The 27,144-nt window shown below is 42.6% G+C and overlaps 2 protein-coding genes across 2 annotated transcripts in view; one reads left to right on the forward strand and one right to left on the reverse strand.

Annotated features, from left to right (window-relative positions):
* Positions 1–2,406: 2,406 nt before the first annotated feature.
* ergic2 (ERGIC and golgi 2) lies at positions 2,407–14,760 on the reverse strand. The gene is made up of 14 exons (XM_039002643.1): positions 14,596–14,760; positions 14,118–14,269; positions 13,691–13,799; positions 13,379–13,425; positions 13,096–13,163; positions 12,869–12,909; positions 12,437–12,538; positions 12,199–12,294; positions 11,924–11,979; positions 11,655–11,753; positions 11,150–11,247; positions 10,868–11,030; positions 8,392–8,471; positions 2,407–2,847 (listed from the first exon to the last, which is right to left on the reverse strand). Exons 2-14 carry the CDS (start codon positions 14,224–14,226, stop codon positions 2,770–2,772), a joined length of 1,146 nt encoding a protein of 381 aa, XP_038858571.1. The 5' UTR covers positions 14,227–14,269; positions 14,596–14,760; the 3' UTR covers positions 2,407–2,769.
* Positions 14,761–25,884: 11,124 nt separating this feature from the next.
* The window catches only part of LOC120031939 (histone-lysine N-methyltransferase NSD3-like), a 31,653-nt gene continuing 30,393 nt past the window's right edge, over positions 25,885–27,144 (forward strand). Inside the window, exon 1 of the mRNA XM_038977842.1 lies at positions 25,885–26,172. The gene's annotated coding sequence lies outside the window, so the exon portion shown is untranslated. The remainder of the gene's footprint in view (positions 26,173–27,144) is intronic.

Here is a 27,144-nt window from a genome sequence, read left to right on the forward strand (position 1 = left end):
CTGATGTACTGGCCTGTCTCCTGGTAGCGCCTCCATGCTCTGGACACTACGCTGACAGACACAGCAAACCTTCTTGCCACAGCTCGCATTGATGTGCCATCCTGGATGAGCTGCACTACCTGAGCCACTTGTGTGGGTTGTAGACTCCGTCTCATGCTACCACTAGAGTGAAAGCACCGCCAACATTCAAAAGTGACCAAAACATCAGCCAGGAAGCATAGGAACTGAGAAGTGGTCTGTGGTCACCACCTGCAGAACCACTCCTTTATTGGGGGTGTCTTGCTAATTGCCTATAATTTCCACCTTTTGTCTATTCCATTTGCACAACAGCATGTGAAAGTTATTGTCAATCAGTGTTGCTTCCTAAGTGGACAGTTTGATTTCACAGAAGTGTGATTGACTTGGAGTTACATTGTGTTGTTTAAGTGTTCCCTTTATTTTTTTGAGCAGTGTATATTAACTATATCATACCCAGGTCCCCAAAGTGGTATTGTGGGAGGAAGTTGAGACACTGCCTGTTTCTTAAAGGTCTCCAGTTATGAGGCTTCTAATCTCTCAGTCCTCGCTGAGAGAGAGAGAGGGTGGGTTAACTGAACTATCAATGTCTTTTTTTTAAGTCTGACTGGAGAGATTGGTGGGATTAGTGATGATACTATAAAACATGGACAAAGCTAATCATTTGACTTACTGAGTAGAACGATGTATCTGCTTCTGGTCTCTCCCTCAGAGGTCGACACGACAGTAGAGTCTGGTCACAGGAGGCAGTCACGGCAGGTTTCAGGGTGCTTACCATCATGGTCAAATCAAAGTTTGTCACGTGCACCGAACAGGTGTAGACCTTACAGTGAAATGATTACTTACAGGCCCTAACCAACAGTGCGATTAAGTTTTTAAAAAAGGTATTAGGTGAACAATAGATAACACTAATTGAGGTAGTATGTACATGTAGGTATGGTTAAAGTGACTATGCATATATGATAAACAGAGTAGCAGCAGGGTTTGGGGGGGCAGGACAATGCAAATAGTCCGGGTAGCCATTTGATTACTTGTTCAGGACTCTTATGGCTTGAGGGTAAAAACTGTTGAGAAGTCTTTTGGTCCTAGACTTGGCGCTCCGCTACCGCTTGCCATGCGGTAGTAGAGAGAACATTCTATAACTGGGGGGGGCTGGGGTCGTTGACAATTTTTTTAGCCTTCCTCTGACACCGCCTGATGTAGAGGTCCTGGATGGCAGGCAGCTTAGCCCCAGTGATGTACTGGGCCGTACGCACTACCCTCTGTAGTACCTTGCGGTCGGAGGCCGAGCAGTTGCCGTACCAGGCAGTGATGCAACCAGTCAGGATTCTCTCGATGTTGCAGCTGTAGAACCTTTTGAGGATCTGAGGACCCATGCCAAATCTTTTAAGTTTCCTGAGGGGGAATAGGCTTTGTCGTGCCCTCTTCACGACTGTCTTGGTGTGTTTAGACCATTCTAGTTTGTTGGTGATGTAGACACCAAGGAAGTTGAAGCTCTCAACCTGCTCCTCTACAGTCCCTTCGATGAGAATGGGGGCGTGCTCGGTCCTCCTTTTCCTGTAGTTCAATCATCTCCTTTGTCTTGATTATGTTGAGGGATAGGTTGTTATTCTGGCACTACCCGGCCAGGTCTCTGACCTCCTCCCTATAGGCTGTCTCGTCGTTGTCAGTGATCAGGCCTACCACTGTTGTGTTGTCGGAAAAACTTAATGACGGGGTTGGAGTTATGCTTGGCCATGCAGTCATGGGTGAAAAGGGAGTACAGGAGGGGAATGAGCACACACCCCTGAGGGGGCCCCCGTATTGAAGATCAGCGTGGCGGATGTGTTGCTACCTAACCTCACCACTTGGGGGCGGCCCGTCAGGAAGTCCAGGATCCAGTTGCAGAGGGAAGTGTTTAGTCTCAGGATCCTTAGCTTATTGATGAGCTTTGAGGGTACTATGGTATTGAACGCTGAGCTCTAGTCAATGAATAGCATTCTCACGTAGGTGTTCCTTTTGTCCAGGTGGGAAAGGGCAGTGTGGAATGCAATAGAGATTGCATCATCTGTGGATCTGTTTGGGCGGTATCCAAATTGGAGTGGGTCTAGGGTTTCTGGGATAATGGTGTTAATGTGAGCCATTACCAGCCTTTCAATGATCATCAGGTTTGGACCAGACAGTATCAGATAGACGGCCGACACTTAGAGACAGAGGGGCGCTGTTTCGCTTTCTCATCGAGAAGGAAAATTATGAAACAGACAATTATTTATTTTCTTTTTTTTATTGGTATTTTTTTGGTGGGGGAAGCCTGGCTTTCTTGGCATCCATTTCACACGAGGGATTTTATTTGTCCCCCTCCCCCAATAATATTTTATTGTTGGACAAAATGACTGTAAGAACACCAGAAAATCAGCTGCAAGTCATTTTAATTTGGAAAAAAATTGGTTCCAAAGTATTCCCACGCATTATAGAGAGATATGTGATCGTAGACAAATGTAAGCAAGGTTTAAAATGATTATTATTCAGGTCAATTTGCAATTATGTTCCCGCCACATGACCGTCCGCTCAAGAAAAAAAAAGAAAAAAAAACCTTCCTGTAGGTTTTTGCTCCAACCCTAATCTAGCGCACCTGATTCTTAATAATTAGTTGTTGAAAAGCTGAACCAGATCAGTTAACTGGGGTTGGAGCGAAAACCTACAGGAGGATAGCTCTCAAGGAACAGGGTTGGAGATCCCTGATCTAGTTGATGATCCCTGCCCTAGAGAGTTCTGTCAGTGGGTGTGGTTTTCTGTAGCTTCCAGGGGTGGGGCCGGGGCTTCGTTTTTTACATGGTCGTCCAGCAGGCCCATCTGAGAATGAGAGAGGGAGAACATTAAAGTACACTGAACTAAAATATAAATGCAACATATAACAATTTCAAAGATTTTACTGAATTACAGTTCATATAAGGAAATCGGTCATTTGAAATAAATTCATTAGGCCCTAATCTATGATTGGGAATACAGATATGTATCTGTTGGTACGGCTGTGGCAGTCATGAAATTTTGTCAGCTGGTGATTGTCAACCAAATAACGGTAATTTACCAATAATTAACAAACACAGCCTACAAGCCATTTTAAAAAGTCCATGTAATATAGCCTACACCTCCAAAATAAATCCATTATTTATTTTAAACAGGTCTAAAGAAGCATGATATGAAGAAAACGTAGTCTATTTCTGAAGAAAAGAATAGCCTACTCTGAGTTGTCATGTTAGGTCCTGGTGTGGCTGTGGGTTACACTAGTTCATTTAGCAGACAAGATTTGGTTATAATTTCATGGCATTATTTTCTAGTATGAAGAATACAATTGAACAATGCTGAATAAAATATAAATATTTTCTCAACCATTTGAGTGAGTGGGCACATGAGGCTTATTCTGTGTTGAGCGGTTAACAAGAAATACATTTGAAGTCAGAAGTTTACATATTTTTAGGTTGGAGTCATTAAAACTCGTTTTTTCAACCACTCCACAAATTTCTTAACAAACTATAGTTTTGGCAAGTTGGTTAGAACATCTACTTTGTGCATGACACAAGTAATTTTTCCAACAATTGTTTACAGACAGATTATTTCACTGTATCACAATTCCAGTGGGTCAGAAGTTTACATACACTAAGTTGACTGTGCCTTTAAACAGCTTGGAAAATTCCAGAAAATTGTGTCATGGCTTTAGAAGATTCTGATAGGCTAATTGACATCATTTGAGTCAATTGGAGGTGTACCTGTGGATGTATTTCAAGGCCTACCTTCAAACTCAGTGCCTCTTTGTTTGACATCATGGGAAAATCAAAAGAAACCAGCAAAGACCTTATAAAACAAATTGTAGACCTACACAAGTCTGGTTCATCCTTGGGAGCAATTTCCAAACGCCTGAAGGTACCACGTTCGTCTGTACAAACAATAGTACGCAAGTATAAACACCATGGGACCACTCAGCCGTCATACCGCTCAGGAAGGAGACGCGTTCTGTCTCCTAGAGATGAGCGTACTGTGGTGCGAAAAGTGCAAATCAATCCCAGAACAACAGCAAAGGACCTTGTGAAGATGCTGGAGGAACAAGTGCAAAAGTATCTATATCCACAGTAAAACAAGTCCTATATCAACATAACCTGAAAGGCCGCTCAGCAAGGAAGCCGCCACTGTTCCAAAACCGCCATAAAAAAGCCAGACTACGGTTTGCAACTGCACATGGGGACAACGATCGTACTTTTTGGAGAAATGTCCTCTGGTCTGATGAGGCTTGCAATTCAAAGAACACCGTCCCAACCGTGAAGCACAAGGGTGGCAGCATCATGTTGTGGGAGTGCTTTGCGGCAGGAGGGACTGGTGCACTTCACAAAATAGATGGCATCACGAGGAATTAAAATTATGTCGATATATTGAAGCAACATCTCAAGACATCAGTCAGGAAGTTACAGCTCGGTCGCAAATGGGTCTTCCAAATGGACAATGACCTCAAGCATACTTCCAAAGTTGTGGCAAAATTGCTTAAGGACAACAAAGTCAAGGTATTGGAGTGGCCATCACAAAGCCGGACCTCAATCCTATCGAACATTTGTGGGCAGAACTGAAAAAGCGTGTGCGAGCAAGGAGGACTACAAACCTGACTCAGTTACACCAGCTCAGTCAGGAGGAATGGGCCAAAATTCACCCAACTTATTGTGGGAAGCTTGTGGAAGGCTACCCGAAACGTTTGACCCAAGTTAAACAATTTAAAGGCAATGCTACCAAATACTAATTGAGTGTATGTAAACTTCTGACCCACTGGGAATGATGAAAGAAATAAAAGCTGAAATAAATCACTCTATTATTACTCTGACATTTCACATTCTTAAAATAAAGTGGTGATCCTAACTGAACTAAGACAGGGAATTTTTACTAGGATTAAATGTCAGTTTAAAACTGAGTTTAAATGTATTTGGCTAAGGTGTGTGTAAACTTCCGACTTCAACTGTAGGTACTCCTATATGCTTAATTTAGAGTTATAAATGTAACTTTAGTTCTACATAAGGACTGTTTTGATTTTTAATACATTGTAAGGCTGCATGATGAGACTAATGATGATTTGAAAGTCACTTGAAAGGCATGAGCTCTGCTTTGTTTTTTGCGCAGGCTGTACACACTCCAATAGTCTCTCGTTCATAATTTGACAAGCACTTGATAATGCCTCAGCAATCCATTCCTTTTGCGGCCCGGAGTGCTGCGTTGTGCCTTTCTCCTTGAGTGTGCTGCGCAATCTAACGCGTCTTTCTCACAGGCTACTAGTTAAGACAGACATCCGGGACGCAAGTCCTTATCCAATTCCGAGGTGCATATTGAAGATATTGGATGAACTGTCCATTTACTTTGTCAGCCAACAAGATGAGTAGGCCTAACCAACAGCACTAGCCTATGTCAATCTACTATCCCCATAGTACACAAGTTGACTTATTCTATTCTGTGTGAGAAATACATATCCCAAACAGTCTGGGACAGTTGTGGGATGCGATAGATCCCAGATTAATACAACCACTAGCATCAAAAAACATTTTTATTCAATGTGGCTGACGCAACAGATCAGAACGTTTATCTTAAAATGTTGATAAACTATTATTTCTTCACATTATAAGCGCAACAATGCGCACATGGTAGTAGGCTATAAGCACGAATGTTCCATTAACGGAAACCACCATCATCAAAAGTGATCACAAATGCAATTAAGCATGTAACGCTTTTATTATAAAGGTGCATTTCTATGGTGACAATCATCTTCCCCAAACTTGAAACGCACACACTGCTTATATATGCCAGTTAGGCTCTACACCCCTTGTAAATCGGATTAATGTGCTTCATTTTAAGAAGTTATTTGGCCACCTTAGCTGTGATACAAACCTTATTAAAACATATAGGCCTATGGGCTAGGCTACATGAGGTGTGCGAATATGATTGAACAAGTTGCAAAAAAAGGCATTGTTTCTTATGCTGGGCATCCTTCACAAGTGATAATATATAATTCACAAGTGATCGGCTAATATATTCACCCATCAGACTCTTCTTGATTTAATCTTGTCTTTACATGTACTAAATAATATGTGTGACATTTGTTTTGATTTAAAATTGACCATTATCATGCACCTGTCTCGAAATAGGGGCAGCGGGAAAAAAACACATGTCATCTATGCACTTAAATAGCAAATGGAGGACGCTGTTCCCTGTGGTTTATTCCCATTCCAGCCAGGTAGGCTATACTCCTGTTGTAAAGATAAGCAATGTGCTTAATATTAGGAAAGTTGAGAAATACATATACTAGGCCTAGCCTATTGAAAGCTGATGGGATCCTATTTTTATTAACGGCCGTCACTCCGATTTCTCCCGCAGTTGCATAGCCTATAGAAATGTAGTGCCGTATGGTCCCGTGTGGCTCAGTTGGTAGAGCATGGCGCTTGCAACGCCAGGGTTGTGGGTTCAATTCCCACGGGGGGACCAGGGTTCAATTCCCACGGGGGGACCAGGATGAATATGTATGAACTTTCCAATTTGTAAGTCGCTCTGGATAAGAGCGTCTGCTAAATGACTTAAATGTAATGTAAATGTAGTGCAACATGAGCTCTAATGAAGTGCTTGATTAGATTTTCAAACTCATTTGCATTGATGTCAGAGTGATTAGAGGGACAATAGAGTGCTGAGTACCAGGCAGTTAGCATGTCTGGTAGGCTACTAATGACCAGTAGCAGCATCAGAGCTTGGAGGTGACTAAACGGTCATGTGGAATTTGACTGCCTTCATGATGGTAATACAGTCACTGCAACAGCCCTTGGTCACCGATACCTTAAAAAAGTAGGTTAGTGGATCAGAAAACCAGTCAGTATCTGGTGGGACCACCCTCTGCGACATGCAACACAACATCTTCGAGTTGATCAGGCTGTCAATTTGTGGCCTGTGGAATGTTGTCCCACTTCTCTTCAATGGCTGTGCGAAGTTGCTGGATATTGGCGGGAACTGGAACACACTGTCATACGTCGATCCAGAGCATGCCAATCATGCTCAATGGGTGACATGTCTGGTGAGTATGCAGGCCATGGAAGAACTGGGCCATTTTCAGCTTCCAGGAATTGTGTACCGATCCTTGCAAAATGGGGCCGTGCATTATCATGCTGAAACATGAGGCGATGGCGGCGGATGAATGGCCCGACGATGGGCCTCAGGATCTTATCACGGTATCTCTGTGCATTAAAATGTCCGTCAATAAAATGCAATTGTGTTCATTGTCTGTAGCTTATGCCTGCCTATACCATAACCCCACCGCCACCATGAGGCACTCTGTTTACAACGTTGACATAAAGAAGGCGTTCGCCCACACAACGCCATACATGCTGTCTGCCAGGTAGAGGATTCATCTGTGAATAGCAGACTTCTCTAGCGTGCCAGTGGCCATCGAAGGTAAGCATTTGCCCACTGAAGTCGGTTACGACGTAGAACTGCAGTCAGGGCAAGACCCCGATGAGTACGACAAGCAAGCAGATGTGACAGTTTGTGCAAACCCACAATTTTATCAGGGTGTCTGGTCTCAGATGATTCCACAGGTGAAGAAACTGGATGTGGAGGTTCTGAGCTGGCGTTGTTATATGAGGTTTGCGGTTGTGAGGCCGGTTGGACGTACTAACCAAATTCTCTAAAAAACGGAGGCGGCTTATGGTAGAGAAATTAACATTAAATTCTCTAGAAACAGCTCTGGTGGATATTTCTGCAGTCAGTATGCCAATTGCATGCTCCCTCAACTTGAGACATCTGTGACATTGTGTGATGTGACAAAACTGCACATTTTAGAGTGGTTTGTGTAATAATCATGCTGTTTAATCAGCTTGATATGCCACACCTGTCAGGCGGATGGATTCTCACTAACAAGGATGTAAACAAATTTGAGTAAGGAAAATTGCTGGGATCTTTTAATTCAGGTCATGAATTAGGAGTACATTTATACTTTACGTTTATATTTTTGTTAAGTGTATAAAAAAAAAATGGGACACTTAGGTGCAGTTTTCCGGAAACAGATTAAGCCTAGTCCTGGACTAAAAAGCACTTTCAACAAACGTGCTTTAATCTCTGTCCGGTAAACCACCCCTTCAAGTTTACGTTTATTTTGATGTATTTTCAAATTAAATAAGCAGTAGTGCAGCATGCGATGAGAAAAGGAAAAACCAACGCTGACTACTGTCCAATTCAGATATTGATCAAAATACTTAATGTTGAGGGTATCCTATGCTGCTTCCTGTATACATTTACATTTTTTAAAGAAATTGACATGCATCTACTTTACATCTGTGGAATCAACAAGCTTGTGACAAGTGTGTTTGACTTCATGTGTTGACTTACCTCCCGGGGTTTGTAGACTCCTAGTTTGAAGCGACAGCAGACAACGTCCACCAAGAAGCCCACCATTCCATGGATCATACCTGTGTGGAGAGGACAGAGACAGTCTTAAGGCTTCCAAATGAATCAGTTCGGCTGGTGCCTAGCCGAGTTCGAACGAGTGTACTTGCATACACCCTTAAAAATACATTCACTTGAAAAACAAGTAGAAAATTGGCAATAGTACTGTTTTTCCATTTTGAGACGCCGTAGCCAGCATAAACTTGCTCAAAAGAGTCCGAATTAATCTAACTCAAATCTCATTCATTTTGGCGTTTTTGCAGAGATGTTAGTTACACAATTTTACATCTAAGATGTTTGGTGCAGTATTACTCAATTAAAAAATGTGCATGAAAACGAGTCGTCTCTTGTTAAATGACAGACTTTATTTCGACCATTCACCGACAAAGGGGCGTAGACTTCGGCTTGTCTGGAGATTTTTTTTGTGTGCGACAGCCCCCCCCCAAAAAAAACATTTCTCTAAGTCCAAAACAAACAATAAAGTTGTGATAATATACGGTACTAGTCAAAAGTTGACACACCTACTCATTCAAGGGTTTGTCTTTAAAAAAAAACTATTTTCTACATTGTAGAATAATAGTGAAGACATCAAAACTATGGAATCATGCAGAAACCCATAAAGTGTTAAACAAATCAAAAATTATTTTAAATTCTTCAAAGTAGCCACCTTTTGCCTTGAGCTCTGCACACTCTTGGCATTCTCTCAACTAGCTTCATGAGGAATGCTTTTCCAACAGTCTTGAAGGAGTTCCCACATATGCTGAGCACTTGTTGGCTGCTTTTCCTTCACTCTGCGGTCCAAATCATTCCAAACCATCTCAATTGGATTGAGGTCGGGTGATTGTGGAGGCCAGGTCATCTGATAGAGCACTCCATCACTCTCCTTCTTGGTCAAATAGCCCTTACACAGCCTGGAGGTGTGTTGGGTCATGTCCTGTTGAAAAACAAATGATAGTCCCACTAAGCGCAAATCAGATGTAATGGCGTATCGCTGCAGAATGCTGTGGTAGCCATGCTGGTTAAGTGTGCCTTGAATTTAAAAAAAATATTAAAATCAGCAGCAAAGCACCTCCACACCTCCTCCTACATGCTTCACGGGAGGAAACCACACATGCGGAGATCATCCATTCACCTACTCTGCGTCTCACAAAGACAGCGATTGGAACCAAAAATCTCAAATTTGGACTCATCAGACCAAAGGACAGATTTCCACCGGTCTAATATCCATTGCTCGTGTTTCTTAGCCCAAGCAAGTCTCTTATTATTGGTGTCCTTTAGTGGGTGGTTTCTTTGCAGCAATTGGACCATGAAGGCCTGATTCATGCAGTCTCCTCTGAATAGTTGATGTTAATGTCTTACTTGAACTCCGAAGCATTTATTTTAGGCTGCAAGCTGAGGTGCAGTTAACTCTAATGAACTTATCCTCTGTAGCAGAGGTAACTCTGGGTCTTCCATTCCTGTGGCGGTCCTCATGAGAGACAGTTTCATCATAGCGCTTGATGGTTTTTGCGACTGCACTTGAAGAAACGTTCAAAGTCCTTGAAATTTTCCAGATTGACTGACCTTCATGTCTTAAAGTAATGATGGATTGTTGTTTCTCTTTGCTTATTTGAGCTGTTCTTGACATAATATGGACTTGGTCTTTAACCAAATAGGGCTATCTTCTGTATACCACCCCTACCTTGTCACAACACAACTGATTGGCTCAAACACATTAAGGAGGAAAGAAATCCCACAAATGAATTTTTAACAAGGCACACCTGTTAATTGAAATGCATTCCAGGTGACTACCTCATGAAGCTGGTTGAGATAATGCCAAGAGTGTGCAAAGCTGTCATCAAGGCAAAGGGTTGCTACTTTGAAGAATCTCAAATATAAACTATTTTGATTTGTTTAACACTTTTTTGGTTACTACATGATTTCATAGTTTTGATGTCTTCACTATATGCTACAATGTAGAAAATAGTCAACATAATGAGCCCTTGAATGAGCAGGTGTGTCCAAACCTTTGACTGGTACTGTATGCGCTAACTCTCCCGAACTGTTTAGGCTGGGAAGCATGCAGATGCCTTTAGACGTCACAAAATGATAAGAATGATTTTTACAACTAGTGCTCTGTGATTTTTTTTGCCTAAAGGGCTTTGGATAGGTATGGGTCCTGTTAGGTGTGTAGTAAATCAGGGTCGAGTTCATTAGGCACTGAACGTCAGAAAACAGACAAACAGGAAGGGACTACCTGGACTTTTTCCATTGCACAACATTTTTCGACAATGTGCCCTAATGATAATGACCCGGGTGGACATACTTGGGGTGTTTTCCCTAGGAAGCAAACGGGACAAAACAGGGAGGGACTAACCTGAACTTGTCCAATAAGAGACATGTTTTTGTTGTACACTTGTGGCCAGCTGTGTGTGGGTACCTGTGGTGGAGAAAATGCCTCCGATGATGCCACAAAGCCTGACGAGGAACCTCCATAGGGGCATGTGCTGCTCGGTGACTTTCACCATCAACGAGCTGATGTCATACTTCATAAAGATCCCAGATACTCCGTGGCTGCCCACCGCGTGGTTGATCACCCGCTCCTACACAAACAGGGTGAAACGATGACGATACACCCACACCTTCAGTTCATCCACACACACACACACAGCATAGACCTTGTACACTCAAACAAACACACAATCACACATCCTGGACCTACCCTTTCGGTGACAGAGTACTGGTTTGTGTCTGCTGAGATCTGGTAGGTGTTCAGTTTGGTGGGCACTATGGTGATGAAGTACTGAAACATCTGATTATCTGACGAGGATCAGAGAAAAACAGTCCACACATGAAGATATATTCTTTAATGAAGGATGAAATTTACAAAGTTACAATTCCTATATAATGTCACAACTTCTTCATAACTAACATGTTGAGGCAGACAAACTACTTCCCCCAAAAACCCATGACTGATCTGTGCATTTAGGAAGTCTGTCATGTAGCCTGTTTGATGTGACGTGATAAAGCCTTGGGTTTAAATACTATTTGAAATATTTCCAATGCTTTGATAATTGCCTGGAGTGCCAGGTGTGTGGGGATTGCACTTTTGGAACTTTTCTATTGAGCTTGCCTGTTACAATGGAAACAATCAAGCACGGCGTAAGTATTTGAATTATTTTGAATGACATTTGAACCCAGGACCGACGTGATGTCTTTTTACTTACGGTCAGTGCAGACTTTCTCAGTCCCGTCCAGAGGGTTGATGATTCCTGGGATCTCCTCTCCGAACGACAGGTGGTCGATGCGATGGGAGAAGTTGTACGCTGTAATCAACAACAAATCAGAACAATCATTAACTCCTGGTCTATGGATATCGTCAGGTTTAAATGTGTTAACTCAATTGTGAAGACATCACATAGTTCCATCATAACTTACAATTGTTTAAGACGTTTTTATGTATCATGTATAGAAGTTAAACTCTAAACAAACTTACTATCGTGGCTGACGAGGGCCGCTAGATGGGCGTGGCCTCTAGGATGTGGGATAGCCCTGTATGTGATGTGAAAAGGTCAAGCTTGCGGAGACTCCTCCCACATAGGGCATAATAACTCAACATCACACATTCCAGAGTCAAACATCTAGGTCATGTTCATTAGGCACCCAACGGAGAAAACAGACAAACAGGGAGGGACTACCTGGAAACACTCATTGTGTTCATTAGGGCACACTAGCTAGAAGTTAGTTGTAGAGAGAGGAGCGGTGACCTACTTGCCCACAGTGATGTGGAAGTTGCCAGCCACCTTGTTGACATAAAGATGGCCGTGTATCCTGCAGGCCGCAGGCGACTGGGAGGGGCTGTCCTCTCTCGAAGGAGAAAAGAGGGGGGGAGAGTCACTTCAATAACATAACCGTAATCATTCAATACAGTTTATCAATTACTTCAATACCTAACTTCACTCAAACACACACACTGTGTCACAGCAAAGCTGTATTGTTTTTTCCAGACCTGGGAGGCAGGGCGGTGGGGGATCCTTTCAGGACTGTCTTGAAGATCACATCCTGCAGCGAGTGTTCCTCCCTAAGGCGGTCCTGGATCATCAGCAGAGTTCTGGGGGAGAGGGGGAGGAAAGGGAGATGAGTGAGCAAGGGAAAGGTTAAACACGGGAGTGTTGTAGAGGGTAGTCACTATATAGGAGTGAGAAGTTATAACAGATGGTCAAAGCCTTCACTCCACCATACTGTCTTTACTTTACTAGGTTTATTTGACAGGTATTATGCATCATTATTAAAATGTGTATAAATGTGCCACATGTAGCCAATCATCTCATCTTTTGCTTCACTGTATGCAACATTACTATTTTAGTTGTGCAGATGCATTCTGGTGGTGCATTTTTATACTGTCAGGAGACATAGATATCTTGTGGCTGATATATCTTACCTGTGCCACAGCCTTTGCTGAGGAGAGAGGTCAAAGGTGACCTGCAAGGTGACCATGGGAAAAAATATTAAGGGCATTGTCACTGGAAAGATAATATGATGAAATTTATGGAACCCTGAATTCTCACCACACTTGCATCTTGTCATGTTGTCATTGTGTCTTAACTGTTCCTAACTGACTACCCTGGTTAGGCTGCTATAGCAGGTACCAGACAGAGTCATACTTACTGGCTCATAATGTAGGCCATCTGAAGCTACCATGGTCTCTGCCAAGTCTAGGACATCTGCACCTACAACTACATACAGCCACCCAGACAAACAGCAAATCAATGAATAATATAATCAATCAATATGACATGATGGAAGACAAGGGCAGCCTACAGTCAATGGCTTGATACAACACTACTGAAATGTTAATTCTACTGCCGACAAACACAGTCACATTATATCCTAGATGTCCATGTCTAGGCCTAAATTGTGAGAGCAACCTTCAAACAGTGTAAATACTTACATTGACACCTCATGGCAACTGTGATGTCTATGTTTATTCTTAATTTACTGCAAAAGAGAGAAGATTGTGTTAGTTAGCTCTATAGTGCACCTGGAGCTGTACAGTAAGTATTTTCCTGCTGACGTTGCCCAGCTAACTCAAAAATGATATGCCAGACTGTTGGGTTGTGTTCATTAGGCACCAAACGGAAGCAAATGGACTGAAACTGGTAGGAACCAACTAACATTCACTTTAATTTTCCACTGCAAAACACTTTAAAAAATCTCTTTGGTGCCTAATGAACATGACCATGGTCTGAGAGTTGTTTTTTACCTGGAGAAGTCTTTATCGACTTCATACTCATACTGCATCCACGTGTCTCGATACACAAAGAACTCAAGGAAAGCCAGCAGAGCCATGGCTGTGAAGGCTATCAGGGACACTGAAAAGACAGCAAAGGAGGAGTGATGTAGAAGGCCAAGTTTACAACTGGAGTAGGCTACTCATTGATTAAAATAAGAAAACAGGTACATGACTATACTAGGGTTGGCCTAGATGCTCTGTTCTAAACTTTGCCCTACAGTATATGTTATTGTTTGTCCATTGCACTTATACTACGGTTGACATTGTTGATGGACTCGAGGTGTTGGGTTACTCTTAATAGCATACATTAATTTTCCATTTTACAATGTATCCAATCTATAATTTGAAGAACAGTTTAATTGCAATTCATATTTACATTGGCTAGTTAATAACGCACCTGTTCCCCCACTGGCTGTGGTTTCCACATAGCTCTCTGGAACCTTGGGGAATGCATCCAGCTCCTTCACCAGGGTTAGAGCCTTCTTCCGGGACACTAGTCTCCTCATCTTGTTTGGGGCAAGCGTCCACTGGATCCCTCATGCATTAAATCTTTAAGTTCAACATAGAAGTTCACTTTGTTATATAGCCTACCAATCTCATACAAATAATGTCATATCCGAATAGTTTTAACAGTGGCCGCTGGAAGGGACTTTATGAAAACGATATTTCCTCGCTAGCAAACAAGAATGGCAAGTTTAAACCCTCCCATTTGTTTCTGACCACAGGTATGCAGACTATTCTGAGCCAACGCCTGGCACTTTTTACATTATGTTTGCCTATTGACGTTGCCCAGCTGACTGGAAGCTGATAGTTAGCTAGCTATCTTGGCTACCGGTAGCTATCAAACCCGGCTGTGTATTTTATAATAGTCATACTTCGGTCGTTACTGTCTCGGGTGGCCATTCATTTTCGCCATAGAGGGAAATCCGATTCTTGTATCAATCCATTGTTCTATGCTTGGTTTAGGATTGAAACATCTGGATACTGCGTTAGTTGTTGCAACAAAAAAAACTGCCACTGGTAACCTTTGACCTGGTGTACTACCATAGACGTTTGAGTAGAGTGCATTAATTTTGCCACAGCGCCCTCTGGTGATCAACAGTAAGCAGACTGACTGCGCGCAGACATACGTTCTTCTTCGGTGGGGTTTATCGGCGGTTGGCATCCAACGTTATGGTGCATTACCGCTACCTACTGAATTGGAGTGTTGGCCAGAGACAGGGAGAAACTAAATCCTACCTGCCAGCCCCATTGCTCTTAAAAAAGATAACAAAATATTTGAGACTATATCTAATGACGTTCTACTCAATATACTCTTTAAACAAATGTTCTGTATCCCCTTCTCTCTCATACTAGATCTCAACCTCTCTCTTTCCCTCCAATAATGTCCACACTATATCAATACATGCTCCACTGTCTCTGTTTCCTGGCACTACTCACATTTTCCTGTTGGATGCTTTCCTATCACATGTAAGGTCTTATTCAACTGGCTGTGTCCCACTCTTAATTTTGTAAATATAGCCCCCTCTCTTCTGTCCCTTACTGCCGTTCTCCCCTCCCCAACTTTCCTCTGTACTTGAAATAAAATCCTGCCCTTTGTATCTCTATTCCACTGTTCCTGCCATTTCTTCACCATCACTGTCCATATCATGCTTTTTGCCTCTGCCTTGCTCATTGAAACTACCACATCAACATCCCCACTACTTAGTGCTTGTTTAGCCAGTACATCAACTGCCTCGTTCCCTTACACTCCCACATGAGCTGGGGCCCATGCAAATAGTATCTGTATACCCATTTGTTTACTCCTGCCATGGGTTTGCAGCACCTCATAAAGCAGGTTTTGTCTGCTACGTGATATAAAGGACTGGATACTCCTTAGCACTGAACATGAATCAGAGAAAATAACTACTCTTTCTGGCTTAACTTCCTCCACCCACTGCAAGGCCAACAGTATGGCCATCATCACCGCCGAATATACAGCCAGATGATCTGTAATACGTTTCCTGACTCTCACCCCACATTCCTGCACTACAAATGCTGAACCAGTACATCCTGTCCTTGGATCTTTTGAACCATCTGTGTATATGGCCACAAAATTCTGATACACAGTATCCAGACGTCTCTTAAATCAATCAGATGGATCAACACCCTGCCTATCTTTCTGTCGTCTCTCCAACACTTCTAGATCAACTACTGGAGGTGGGAGTAGCCATGGTGGATTCACAGGAATAGCTACTGTTGGACTAAACTCCCTTCCATACAGTCCCATCTCCTTCGCATGGGTATTATCCACCCACCCAAAGCTTGTGTTCTGTCTTCGCTCGTGTTCCCAGCATGCCTGTAAAATCCCTTTCGCAGGATGAGATACCCCATGTCCCTGTAGGCGGACCCAATAATTAATTGCCAGCTGCTGTCTCCTAATCTGCAATGGCATTCCCCCCCATCTCCACCTGTAGTGCAGCCACTGGGACGTCCAAAACGCCCCACTACATATTCTGAGTCCTTGTCCCTGTATGACATCTAGCCTTTCCAATGATGTCTGGGCTGACGAACCATACGCTATGCTGCCATAGTCTATTACAGATCGGATAAATGCAACATACAACATACAATGAGGCACGCCCAGCCCCCCACTCCTTCCCTGTCAGACAGTGCATCACATTTTGTACCTTCTTACACTTTCCTACCACTCTCTCAATGTGTTCTGCCCAGGTCATTCTTGTATCAAAGTATACCCCAAAGAACATGAAGGCCCCCACCCTCTCCAAGTTTATCCCATATAACCTCAAGCATAACTCATCTCCCACCTTCCCCCTGGTAAAGAACACTGTCTGAGTTCTCTACAGAGAACCTGAATCCCCACCGCTCAACCTCATCAATTGCTTCCTGTACCTTCCTGACTATATATGGCACATTTCTTCCTCTCTTCCATAAGGCCCCATCTGCACATAACGACCTCCCAATATCCGGCTGTACCTGAGAGTAAACATCATTGATCATGATTGAGAACAACAGAGGACTAATCACGCTCCCCTGTGGTGTACCATTATCCACCATGTAGCCGCCTGAGAGAGACTTCACCACCCTCACCTGGATAGACCTTCCAAACAGGAATCCTTTATCCAGTTGTATGTTATTCATCCTACCTCCATAATATCAAGCTTGATAAACAACCCCTCCTTCCACATCATATCATATGCCTTACCCACATCATATGCCTTATCCACATCACAAAAATACAGCTACAACACTCTCCTTGTTCACCTGAGCCTTCCTGACCTCTGCTTCTAAGCAGAGCACTGGGTCCATTGTTCCCCTACCCTTCCTGAATCCGCTCTGATGTGGCAATACTGACCCCCTGCTCTCCAGGAAGTAAGTTAGCCTCTCCATTATCATACGCTCCATAATCTTAGTGATGTTAAGGATATTGGCCAATAGCTTGTTGGCCTCGTTGGGTCTTTCCCTGGCTTCCGGATTGGTACCACTACTGCCTCCTTCCAGCTGCCTGGTAGTTTCCCCTCCTCCCACACTCTGTTGTACAACACCAATACCTTATCCAGTGCCTCATCACTAAGATGGGCCAACATAACATAGCACACCTCATCTTTCCCAGGTGAAGTTAACCCAGTGTTACCTATTGCCCTTTTCACCTCTGCCATTGTAAATGGTGCATTCAACACATCATTTACATCCTCCCTCCTATCCAGCACTCCAGGATGCTCCTCTCTCGTTCTCCCTCTCCTCTGACAAATTAGCCTAGCTATGCACTTGGACAAAGGCTTTGACCATCATCTCTGCCTTCTCATCTGTTACTGCCACATCCTTCCCACTCATCCTCTGAATCATCCCCCACACTTCTCCCACTGGTGTCGCCCTTCCAATTGTGTCACAGAACCGACGCCAACATGACCTCTTTGCCTGATGAATAGTTCTCTTCACCAGAGCCTGCTTATACTGAATCAGATGTTGGAAGTTATGTGTCCTTTTCAGTACTCTAAATTAGAGGTCGACCGATTATGATCTTTCAACCGATTATTGGAGGACCACAAAAAGCCGGTACCGATTAATCGGCCGTTTTATATATATACTTGTAATAATGACAATTACAACAATACTGAATTAACTTTTATTTTACCTTAATATAATACATAAATAAAATCTATTTAGTCTCAAATAAATAATGAAACACGTTCAATTTGGTTTAAATAATGCAAAAACACAGTGTTGGAGAAGTAAAAGTGCAATATGTGCCATGTAAAAAAGCTAACGTTTAAGTTCCTTGCTCAGAACATGAGAACATATGAAAGCTGGTGGTTCTTTTTAACATGAGTCTTCAATATTCCCAGTTAAGAAGTTTTAGGTTGTAGTTATTATAGGAATTATTTCTCTCTATACCATTTGTATTTCATATACCTTTGACTATTGGATGTTCTTATAGGCACTATAGTATTGCCAGACTAATCTCGGGAATTGATAGGCTGGAAGTCATAAACAGCGCAATGCTTGAAGCACAGCGAAGAGCTGCTGGCAAACGCAGGAAAGTGCTGTTTGAATGAATGCTTACGAGCCTGCTGCTGCCTACCACCGCTCAGTCAGACTGCTCTATCAAATAATAGACTTAATTATAATATAATAAACACACAGAAATACGAGCCTTAGGTCATTAATATGGTCAAATCCGGAAACTATCATTTTTGAAAACAAAACGTTAATTCTTTCAGTGAAATATGGAACCGTTCCGTATTTTATCGAACGGGGGGCATCCCTAAGTATAGATATTGCTGTAACATTGCACAACCTTCAATGTTATGTCATTGTTATGTAAAATTCTGGCAAATTAATTATGGTCTTTGTTAGGAAGAAATGGTCTTCACACAGTTCGCAACGAGCCAGGTGGCCCAAACTGCTGCATATACCCTGACTCTGCTTGCACAGAACGCAAGAGAAGTGACACAATTTACCTAGTTAAATTCATGTTAGGAGGCAATATTAACTAAATATGCAGGTTTAAAAATATATACTTGTGTATTGATTTTAAGAAAGGCATTGATGTTTATGGTTAGGTACACATTGGTGCCACAACAGTGCTTTTTTTCGCGAATGCGCTTGTTAAATCATCACAAGGTGGCGAAGTAGGCTGTGATTTGATGATAAATTAACATGCACCGCATTGATTATATGCAATGCAGGACAAGCTAGATAAACTAATAATATCATCAACCATGTGTAGTTGACTAGTGATTATGTTAAGATTGATTGTCTTTTATAAGATAAGTTTAATGCTAGCTAGCAACTTACCTTGGCTCCTTGCTGCACTCGCGTAACAGGTGGTCAGCCTACCACGCAGTCTCCTCATGGAGTGCAATGTAATCGGCATCCAAAAATGCAGATTACCGATTGTTATGAAAACTTGAAATCGTCCCTAATTAATCGGCCTTTCCTCCTCCTCCCTGAACTCTTAGGTACAGCCTCAGTAGCTTTCCCCACTAACGCTGTTCTCACCCAGTTATTCATACTATCCACTTCCCCTCTCAAATCCACCCGAGCCATCACCCGCTCACTTAACTCCTTAAACTGATCCCACTTTGCCCTTTCAAACACCCACCTGCCTACTCCATCCACTGACACCTCCTCCTCCCTCTGGCCTACTGTGCATACTATGGGGTAATGATCAGTCCCTACTGTAAACTCCTCCCATACCTCCCAGTCACAGATTCCTGCCATCACACTAGATACCAGAGAGGTCCAATCCAGACTCTTTCCCTGTAACTACATCAATCCTGGTCCCTCGGCCATCATTCAGGCACACCAGGTCTTTAACTTCTATCAAATTTTCCATCACTTGGCCATTTCCATCCATCCATCCACCCCCAGAGCGTATTGTGAACATTAAAATCCCACATATTACCTTACTTCTATCCTGGCCCTCCACCATCTCCAACTCTTCTAGGTCTAATACCTGACACGTATTATAGTAGTTCACTACCATATCTCCTCTCAACCACATCTCCACATATTCCTGTTCAATACCTTTGCCTAGCATCCTGTAGGGAAGTCCTTGCTTTATAAGGGTGGCACATCACCCCTTCCCCCTACACCTCTGTCCCTATGTATTATAAACTCCACATTCGGTTTGAGTCATGTTTCCTGTACACAAATCACATCAGGCTTAGCTGGCATATCCACAATTAACTTCTTGAACTCATGCCCATTAGCCAACAGGCTTGGAGCATTCCATTGTAGTACTACCACCATAACTAAGATCCAGTAATACATGACTCCACCCTCGGCTGATTGAGGTCATCTTGAACCTCCTCCCATGTCAAGCCTGTCATACTCAGATGTCTCCTAGCAGCATCCACTATTAGCTTAATCTTCTCCGTTTTAGACTTTACTTCAGCGGTGCTGTTGATAACTCCTGCTAAGAACATCACCAGCTTTCTCTTATCTATGTATACATGCCCCGTAATCCCCGATCTAGATGTTCCTACCCATCTCTCTGGACCTGGATCACCCTCACTGCCTCCGCATAAGACACCCTTCTCTCTACTCTCACTTGTTGCACCTCCACTGCCTGCTTCATAGCCTCACACCCACTATATGCCACATTATGAGCCACCCCCACACAGCTGCAACACTTCGGTTGTACACTATCCCCATATTTCCCCATACTCATGCTCTCCTCCACACCTGCCACATCTCTTTTTCTCTTTACATGCTGTTGCCACATGCCCAAACCTCTGGCATTTATAACATCTTAAAGGCTTCAGTACGGTTACTATGGTTACTTTATTTTGGCAGTACCTGGTCCTTGAAGTGTAACAGTATAGACGGGCTATCTGCCCTAACTCCACCCCTTATTGCTTGCAATCTATGAACATTCACTAGAACGCCTCCTGTCAAATTGTCCCTTACCTCTTGAATGCTAATACTCACAGGCACTCCTGTTATCACCCCTTTAATCCACTGCTTCCCTGCTTGATCACTCCATCTGCTCGACACCACCTTACACTTCCCTACTTGCTCCACTCCGAGAGCTTTCTCCCTCTGCGTCATGTCCTTACAGAACACCAACAAACTCCCAAACACTTTAGCATTGACAACTTCCCCAATACTCTTTTATCACAGCCATCAACCTTATCGGACTCATCGCCCCTACTCCCCCTTCCTCCCTAAACTTCTGAATCACTTTATGCTCCTCCTCACCTCCATGCGTCTTATCTTGCCCTCCCTCGGCACTTTCTACCTCCGAACTGCAGCTAGCGTTAGAAACTATGTTGCTCTCCTCAGACTTCCTTTTCTGCCTCCTCTCTACCTCCATAGACCTCTCGCTCCCCTTCAAACCCCTACTCCCTTTCTCTTCCGCTTTCTTTTTCTCTTTCTTACTCCCTCCTTTATTTGTACCACTATACTCCATACTTTCTTCACTATCACTATCTCCTACCATCTCTAACCCAATCACAGCCCAGCTGTGCCGAACCGCCGCCACACCGAGTAAAGTTTGATTGCTTGTTTTTCCGCTATTTCTAACTGTTCACACAACGTCGCTTCCGTTTAGCTTGCAAAGTGGAAAACAACCCTTTATACAGTAGCGCCTCCCTGCACGTCCCACAGACGTGCCCATCGAAGTCATTCCATGAAATGTGAACATTGTAAATTACAACTAGGCCTATTTGATAACCAACTTTTCTTGACCGTAGTATTCCTGTCATTGGTCAATTTGCACCAAACCCACGGTGCGCACACTGGTTGGATCAGCATTGTTTCCACGTTATTTCAATGAAATTACGTTGAACCAACTTGAAATATATGTTGAATTTAGGTCTGTGCCCAGTGGAAAGCTACTATAGTTATACAGTATAGCTACCAGAGGCGCAACTTTCACTGGGGACGGGACATGCCTCCCCCACATTCTGAAATTGCATTTTTGTCCCCACTAGTTTAATCATTGGAATGTGATACAAAATGAGGCAATGTTGTGCTTTAGGACCATGCGGACGCCTCCGAGTGGTCGGGTCGGCTGTTTGGAGTGTTTATCCGACTGGATAAAAAAAATATATATATCCCCCCTACTTCTGAAACCGAAGGTGCGCCACTGATAGTTACTATACTATGCTCTCACATTTCCAAGTTTTCAATGTTTGCCTATTGAGGTACTGTAACTAAAGATGGGTCAGTATGAAAAGTATGAAGATGGTTTAGAAACTCTGCCGTAGCCTATGTTTTGTTAGGTTTAGTCATAGAGTTAGTTGTATATAGGACTCTTGTGCCCAAAAGCCAGTTTTAGCATGGGCAGCGCCATTGAGGACTTTCACCATTTTGAAGTAATCAACTGGGTGGGACCACTGAGATATTTATGAACTGGAGATCGTTTCCAAGATGACAGACTGTTGTTTTCAACGTAATCCACTCACGGTCGCATATGCTGTTTTGTGGTGGTTGCCATCTGCTAAACAGAGCCGATAATGTCTGCACACTCAGTGCGCACTGGAGTAGCAGCAACATCATCATCCAGAAACACGACAAACATTGAATGAATATAACATTTTAAAATCTTCAGCTGTGAGTGATGGGAAAAAACAAGCATAGCGCTTGCAACGTCAGGGTTATGGGTTCGATTGTGGGTTTGACCAACTGGCAAGTGTCTTCACTGACAGTTTCAACCTCTCCCTGACCGAGTCTGTAATACCTACATGTTTCAAGCAGACCACAATAGTCCCTGTGCCCAAGGAAGTGAAGGTAACCTGCCTAAATGATTACCGCCCCCGTAGCACTCACGTTGGTAGCCATGAAATGCTTCGAAAGGCTGGTCATGGCTCACATCAACAGCATCCTTCCGGATACCCTAGACCCACTACAATTCGCATACCGTCCCAACAGATCCACAGATGACGCAATCTCAATCGCACTCCACACTCCTTTCTCCCACCTGGACAAAAGGAACACCTATGTAAGAATGCTGTTCATTGACTACAGCTCAGCGTTCAACACCATATTGCCCACGAATCTCATCACTAAGCTAGGAACCTGGGACTAAACACATCCCTCTGCAACTGGATCCTTGACTTCCTGACGGGCCTCCCCCAAGTGGTAAGGTTAGGCAACAACATATCTGCCATGCTGATTCTTACCACTGGGGCCCCTCAGGGGTGTGTGCTTAGTCCCCTCCTGTACTCCCTGTTCACCTACGACTGCGTGGCCAAACACGACTCCAACACCATCATTAAGTTTGCTGACAACCCAACAGTGGTAGGCCTGATCACTGACAACGATGAGACAGCCTATAGGGAGGAGGTCAGGTGCCAGGAAAACAACCTCTCCCTCAATGTGAGTAAGTGAAAGGAGCTAATCGTGGACTACAGGAAAAGGCAGGCCAAACTGGCCCCCATTGGCATCGACGGGGCTGTAGTGGAACGGGTCGAGAGTTTCAAGTTCCTTGGTGTTCACATCACCAACGAACTATCATGGTCCAAACACACCAAGACAGCCGTAAAGAGGGCACGACAACACCTTTTCCCCCCTAGGAGACTGAAAGATTTGGCATGGGTCTCCAGATCCTCAAAAAGTTCTACAACTGCATCATCGAGAGCATCGTGACCGGTTGCATCACTGCCTGGTATGGCAACTGCTCGGCATCTGACCGTAAGGCACTACAGAGGATAGTGCGTACCTCACTGGAGCCAAGCTTCCTACCATCCAGGACCTATATACCAGGTGGTGTCAGAGGAAGGCCCAAAAAATTGTCAGAGACTCCAGTCATCTAAGTTATAGACTGTTCTCTCTGCTACCGCACGGAAAGCGGTACCGGAGTGCCAAGTCTAGGACCAAAAGGCTCCTTAACAGCTTCTACCCCCAAGCCATAAGACTGCTTAACAATTAATCAAATCGTCACCCGGTCTATTTACATTTATACGCCCCCCCCCCCCTCCTTTGTTTTTACCCAGCTGCTACTCGCTGTTTATTATCTATGCATAGTAACTTTACCCCTACCTACATGTACAAAATAACTTAACTAACCTGTACCCCCGCACATTGACTCAGTACCGGTACCCCCTGTATATAGCCTCATTATTGTTATTTTTATTGTGTTACTTTTTATTTTACTATTTTTACTTTAGTTTACTTAGTAAATATTTTCTTATCTCTTTCTTGAACTGCATTGTTGTTTAAGAGCTTGTAAGTAAGGTCTACATCTGTTGTATTCAGAGCATGTGACAAATAACATTTTATTTTATTCCCACAGGGACTAGTACGAAAAAGAATGAAAATGAATGCACTCACTACTGTAAGTCGCTCTGGATAAGAGCGTCTGCTAAATTAGTCAAATGTAAACGTAATCCAGATCATCATAAGGGATCAACCAATTAATTATACTTGTGAGTAAACGTTCCATAACTGCAGGTGCCAGTATATCACCAGCCTTGGCTTTATACCTGTTCAAACAACACACTCTAGGGGGCAGTATCCATCCTTTCAGTTTGTTTACCAACTCATAGAAGTAGTGATGGGCATTCCGGCTCTTTTCACTGAGCCGGCTCGTTCGGCTCAGCTCACCAAAAAGAGCCGGCTCTTTTGGCCCCCAAACGGCTCTTTAAAAAATATATGTTTTGTATTTTTTCAAGTCAAACAGTTTGCGATAGTTTGACTATGATTGGTGTTAAAACAATTCTAATTAACTTATTAAATGAAGTCATACTACCTTAACCACAATGTATTTAAAAATGCATTGGTTTGTTATGAAAAAGAATGCTGTTAAACATTTGCATTTAATGTATAACTTTTTCATGTGCATATAAATCTAAACATTCAAAACGAATACAATCTGAACAGAATATTGCACCATATCAAAGAAAAATAAATAACAATTTGCAAAACTACAGCATCCCACAAATTGAAATAAATGTAAAAAAGAAGGATGCTATTACACATGTGCATTTAAAGTATAACTTGTTTAATGTATATAAACAAAGTGCATATAAATGTAACAATTCAAAACGAATACAATCTGAACAACATAATAATAGAATATTGCACCATATCAAAGAAAAATAAATAACAATGTGCAAAACTGCAGCATCCCACTTAAAACATTAAACTGGTCCCTCTTTTCTCTCTCTTCTTTATTGCCATGTTATAACCAGCAGCACACAGCAATGCTGACCATATTTTGCTTTTATGAGAGAATTGCATTCAGAAATGCTAGCTGCATCACTTTCGAGGGGCTGATGCGGTTTCTTCTCTCAGTAATTATTTGTCCCGTTTTCGAGAAGACCCTCTCAGAGGGAACGGATGTGGCCACTATGCAGAGTCTCCCTGTCATGACTTAAGTAAGCCGTGGGTTGACAGAGGCCTTGTTCTTCCACCAGGATCTACAGATCTTTCAGAACGAATGTGTGTGCGCTTGAGCATTTAGGCCTATATTATTTTATTTATTTTTTTGTTCTTTGAATTAGTTAATTCTATTCATTTAAATATTTTGATTATTCATATCTTAATTTTTGTAAATTTTTATAAATAGATTCGGCTCTTCTGATATGCGAGCTGGCTCCCAACGTTCATCTACAAGAGCCGGCTCCATTTAGAGCCTACTCGTTCGCGAACGACCCATCACTACATAGAAGTTGTAGAAGAAGAAAATTGACTACTTCAAAATAGAGATGGCCTCAATAGAGCTGCCCGCGCGCTCACAGACACCATCATGGGACAGATACAATATTGCAATCTCTATACAACTCTATTGGTTTAGTAAACCACAGAGCTTCCTAGGCCCTTATAAGACCAATTATCCTTTCACGCAATAATTGATAGGGGCTACCTGCCGCTACCATCTTATCATCAACCGACATCGGTTGTTAAATAAACATTTGTAGTCTCTTATAATTTATGTATTTTCACCATGAATTTTCACCAATAATTTGACATTATATGAATTGGCCTAATTAACCTAACCTAGGCTAGATTATTAAAATATTTGCTTATATTTCACAGCATTTTATTTTTTATTGTTTCTTTGTAGGCCTACATATATTTTTATGCTGCTGCTTTTCTCCATGGAATGGAACTACACATCCCGATGTGCGCCTGGTTGTGTGACCCCCCGCCAATCGAGAGCGTGTGATTTGGCGCTGAGCGAGACAGACAAGGCCCAAAGCAGGGTGATTTTGTTACAGCTAGAGGAAGAGGGAGCAAGTTAAATTAAAATACAGAAGGGGCGAGATTTATACATAATTCCCACCAAGGTTCCGCAAAATACTAGGCCCCTTTAGGTTCTACAGCCAATAGACAAGACTTGGGGACCGAGCAGTGGCTGTAAATTGCCCCTATTAATGAATTGCGTTAGAAACGGGAAGGCCTGCTTTCTGTCCGAATATTTTTTATTTGATCTCTTTTTGTAAATTGCTCAAAGAAGCGCAGATATCTGGTGTATGTGTTTAGAATGGGACACGCTGAAGGTATTGGCATTTTTATTTTACTACATCTCGCGATTCAGCATTTCGTTCTACGTTCTCTCTTGTTGATAATCAGCTTGCTGTCATTATCGTAGCGGTACATTTAGTCGTGTAGATTTAGGGTATTTTAGGGTATTGCTATATCCTCGGTTTCTTCACACGAATGATTGATGTGTTTAATCACGGTAGACAATTTTGTTTAAAGGTGCAATGGCAGCCATATTGGTAACAATGTAAAGCTTCGTTTGCCATCGTGTTTCTAGTCGTCTGCATTGTATTGAAATGGCAACAAATCAATGTGTTAACATTGCGGACGTGTCAGAATACAAGAACATCATCTCGGCTTTTGATACGTGTTTTTATATTGACAAGCAACATTATATTTGATTTGCCAGTGTTCATGCAAGCTAGCCACGCTAGCTAACTTAACACATAACATCAGAACGATGCACAGCACGGCTGATAATGATGCAGTTCAATCACTCAGTGAAACAATGTAACGATAATTCAGTCTGTCTGTGCATCGTTTTCCTCAATAAAATGACCCCAGTGGTACGGTGTCTCAATTCATGTATGCAAAGCTGGACTGTGTGATCTACATAACTTTTAATATTTTCATCCAGCAGCTGTGATACATATTAATAAATTGTTTTCCCGTATATCACCTTGTGAATGGCAGTAAAGGCTGCTTAATCTGAATCAAATCAAGGTTTAGTCTACACCAAAAAGGACATATCGATTCAAGGTTATTTTGTGCATATAACAAAGTTCTGACACTTTCTATTTCAATATGACACTGTTCAATTTCGGAATCCATATATTAATGCATTATCACTGTACTTCTTTCTGTCTTAGCCAGGGCATGGTCATCTTGGTCCTTAGGCTACCCTGTCACCCCTTTACACCCAGAGTAGTTTGACTTCTGGGTGAAATGCTTTAGTGCTTGCCTATACCGTAATAGTACATTGCATTGAT

Source organism: Salvelinus namaycush, chromosome 1 (genome assembly GCF_016432855.1).
Source record: "Salvelinus namaycush isolate Seneca chromosome 1, SaNama_1.0, whole genome shotgun sequence".
NCBI classification, from domain to species: Eukaryota; Metazoa; Chordata; class Actinopteri; order Salmoniformes; family Salmonidae; genus Salvelinus; species Salvelinus namaycush.

What these genes read in the sequence shown, in the direction of transcription:
- ergic2 (XM_039002643.1), bottom strand. Translation starts at nt 14,226, where the DNA reads ATGAGGAGACTAGTGTCCCGGAAGAAGGCTCTAACCCTGGTGAAGGAG. An exon ending in CACAGCCAGTGGGGGAACAG is followed by an intron (nt 13,800 to 14,117) that starts GTGCGTTATTAA and finishes CTGTCTTTTCAG; the next exon opens with TGTCCCTGATAGCCTTCACA. An exon ending in GGCCCTCGTCAGCCACGATA is followed by an intron (nt 11,754 to 11,923) that starts GTAAGTTTGTTT and finishes TGTTGATTACAG; the next exon opens with CGTACAACTTCTCCCATCGC.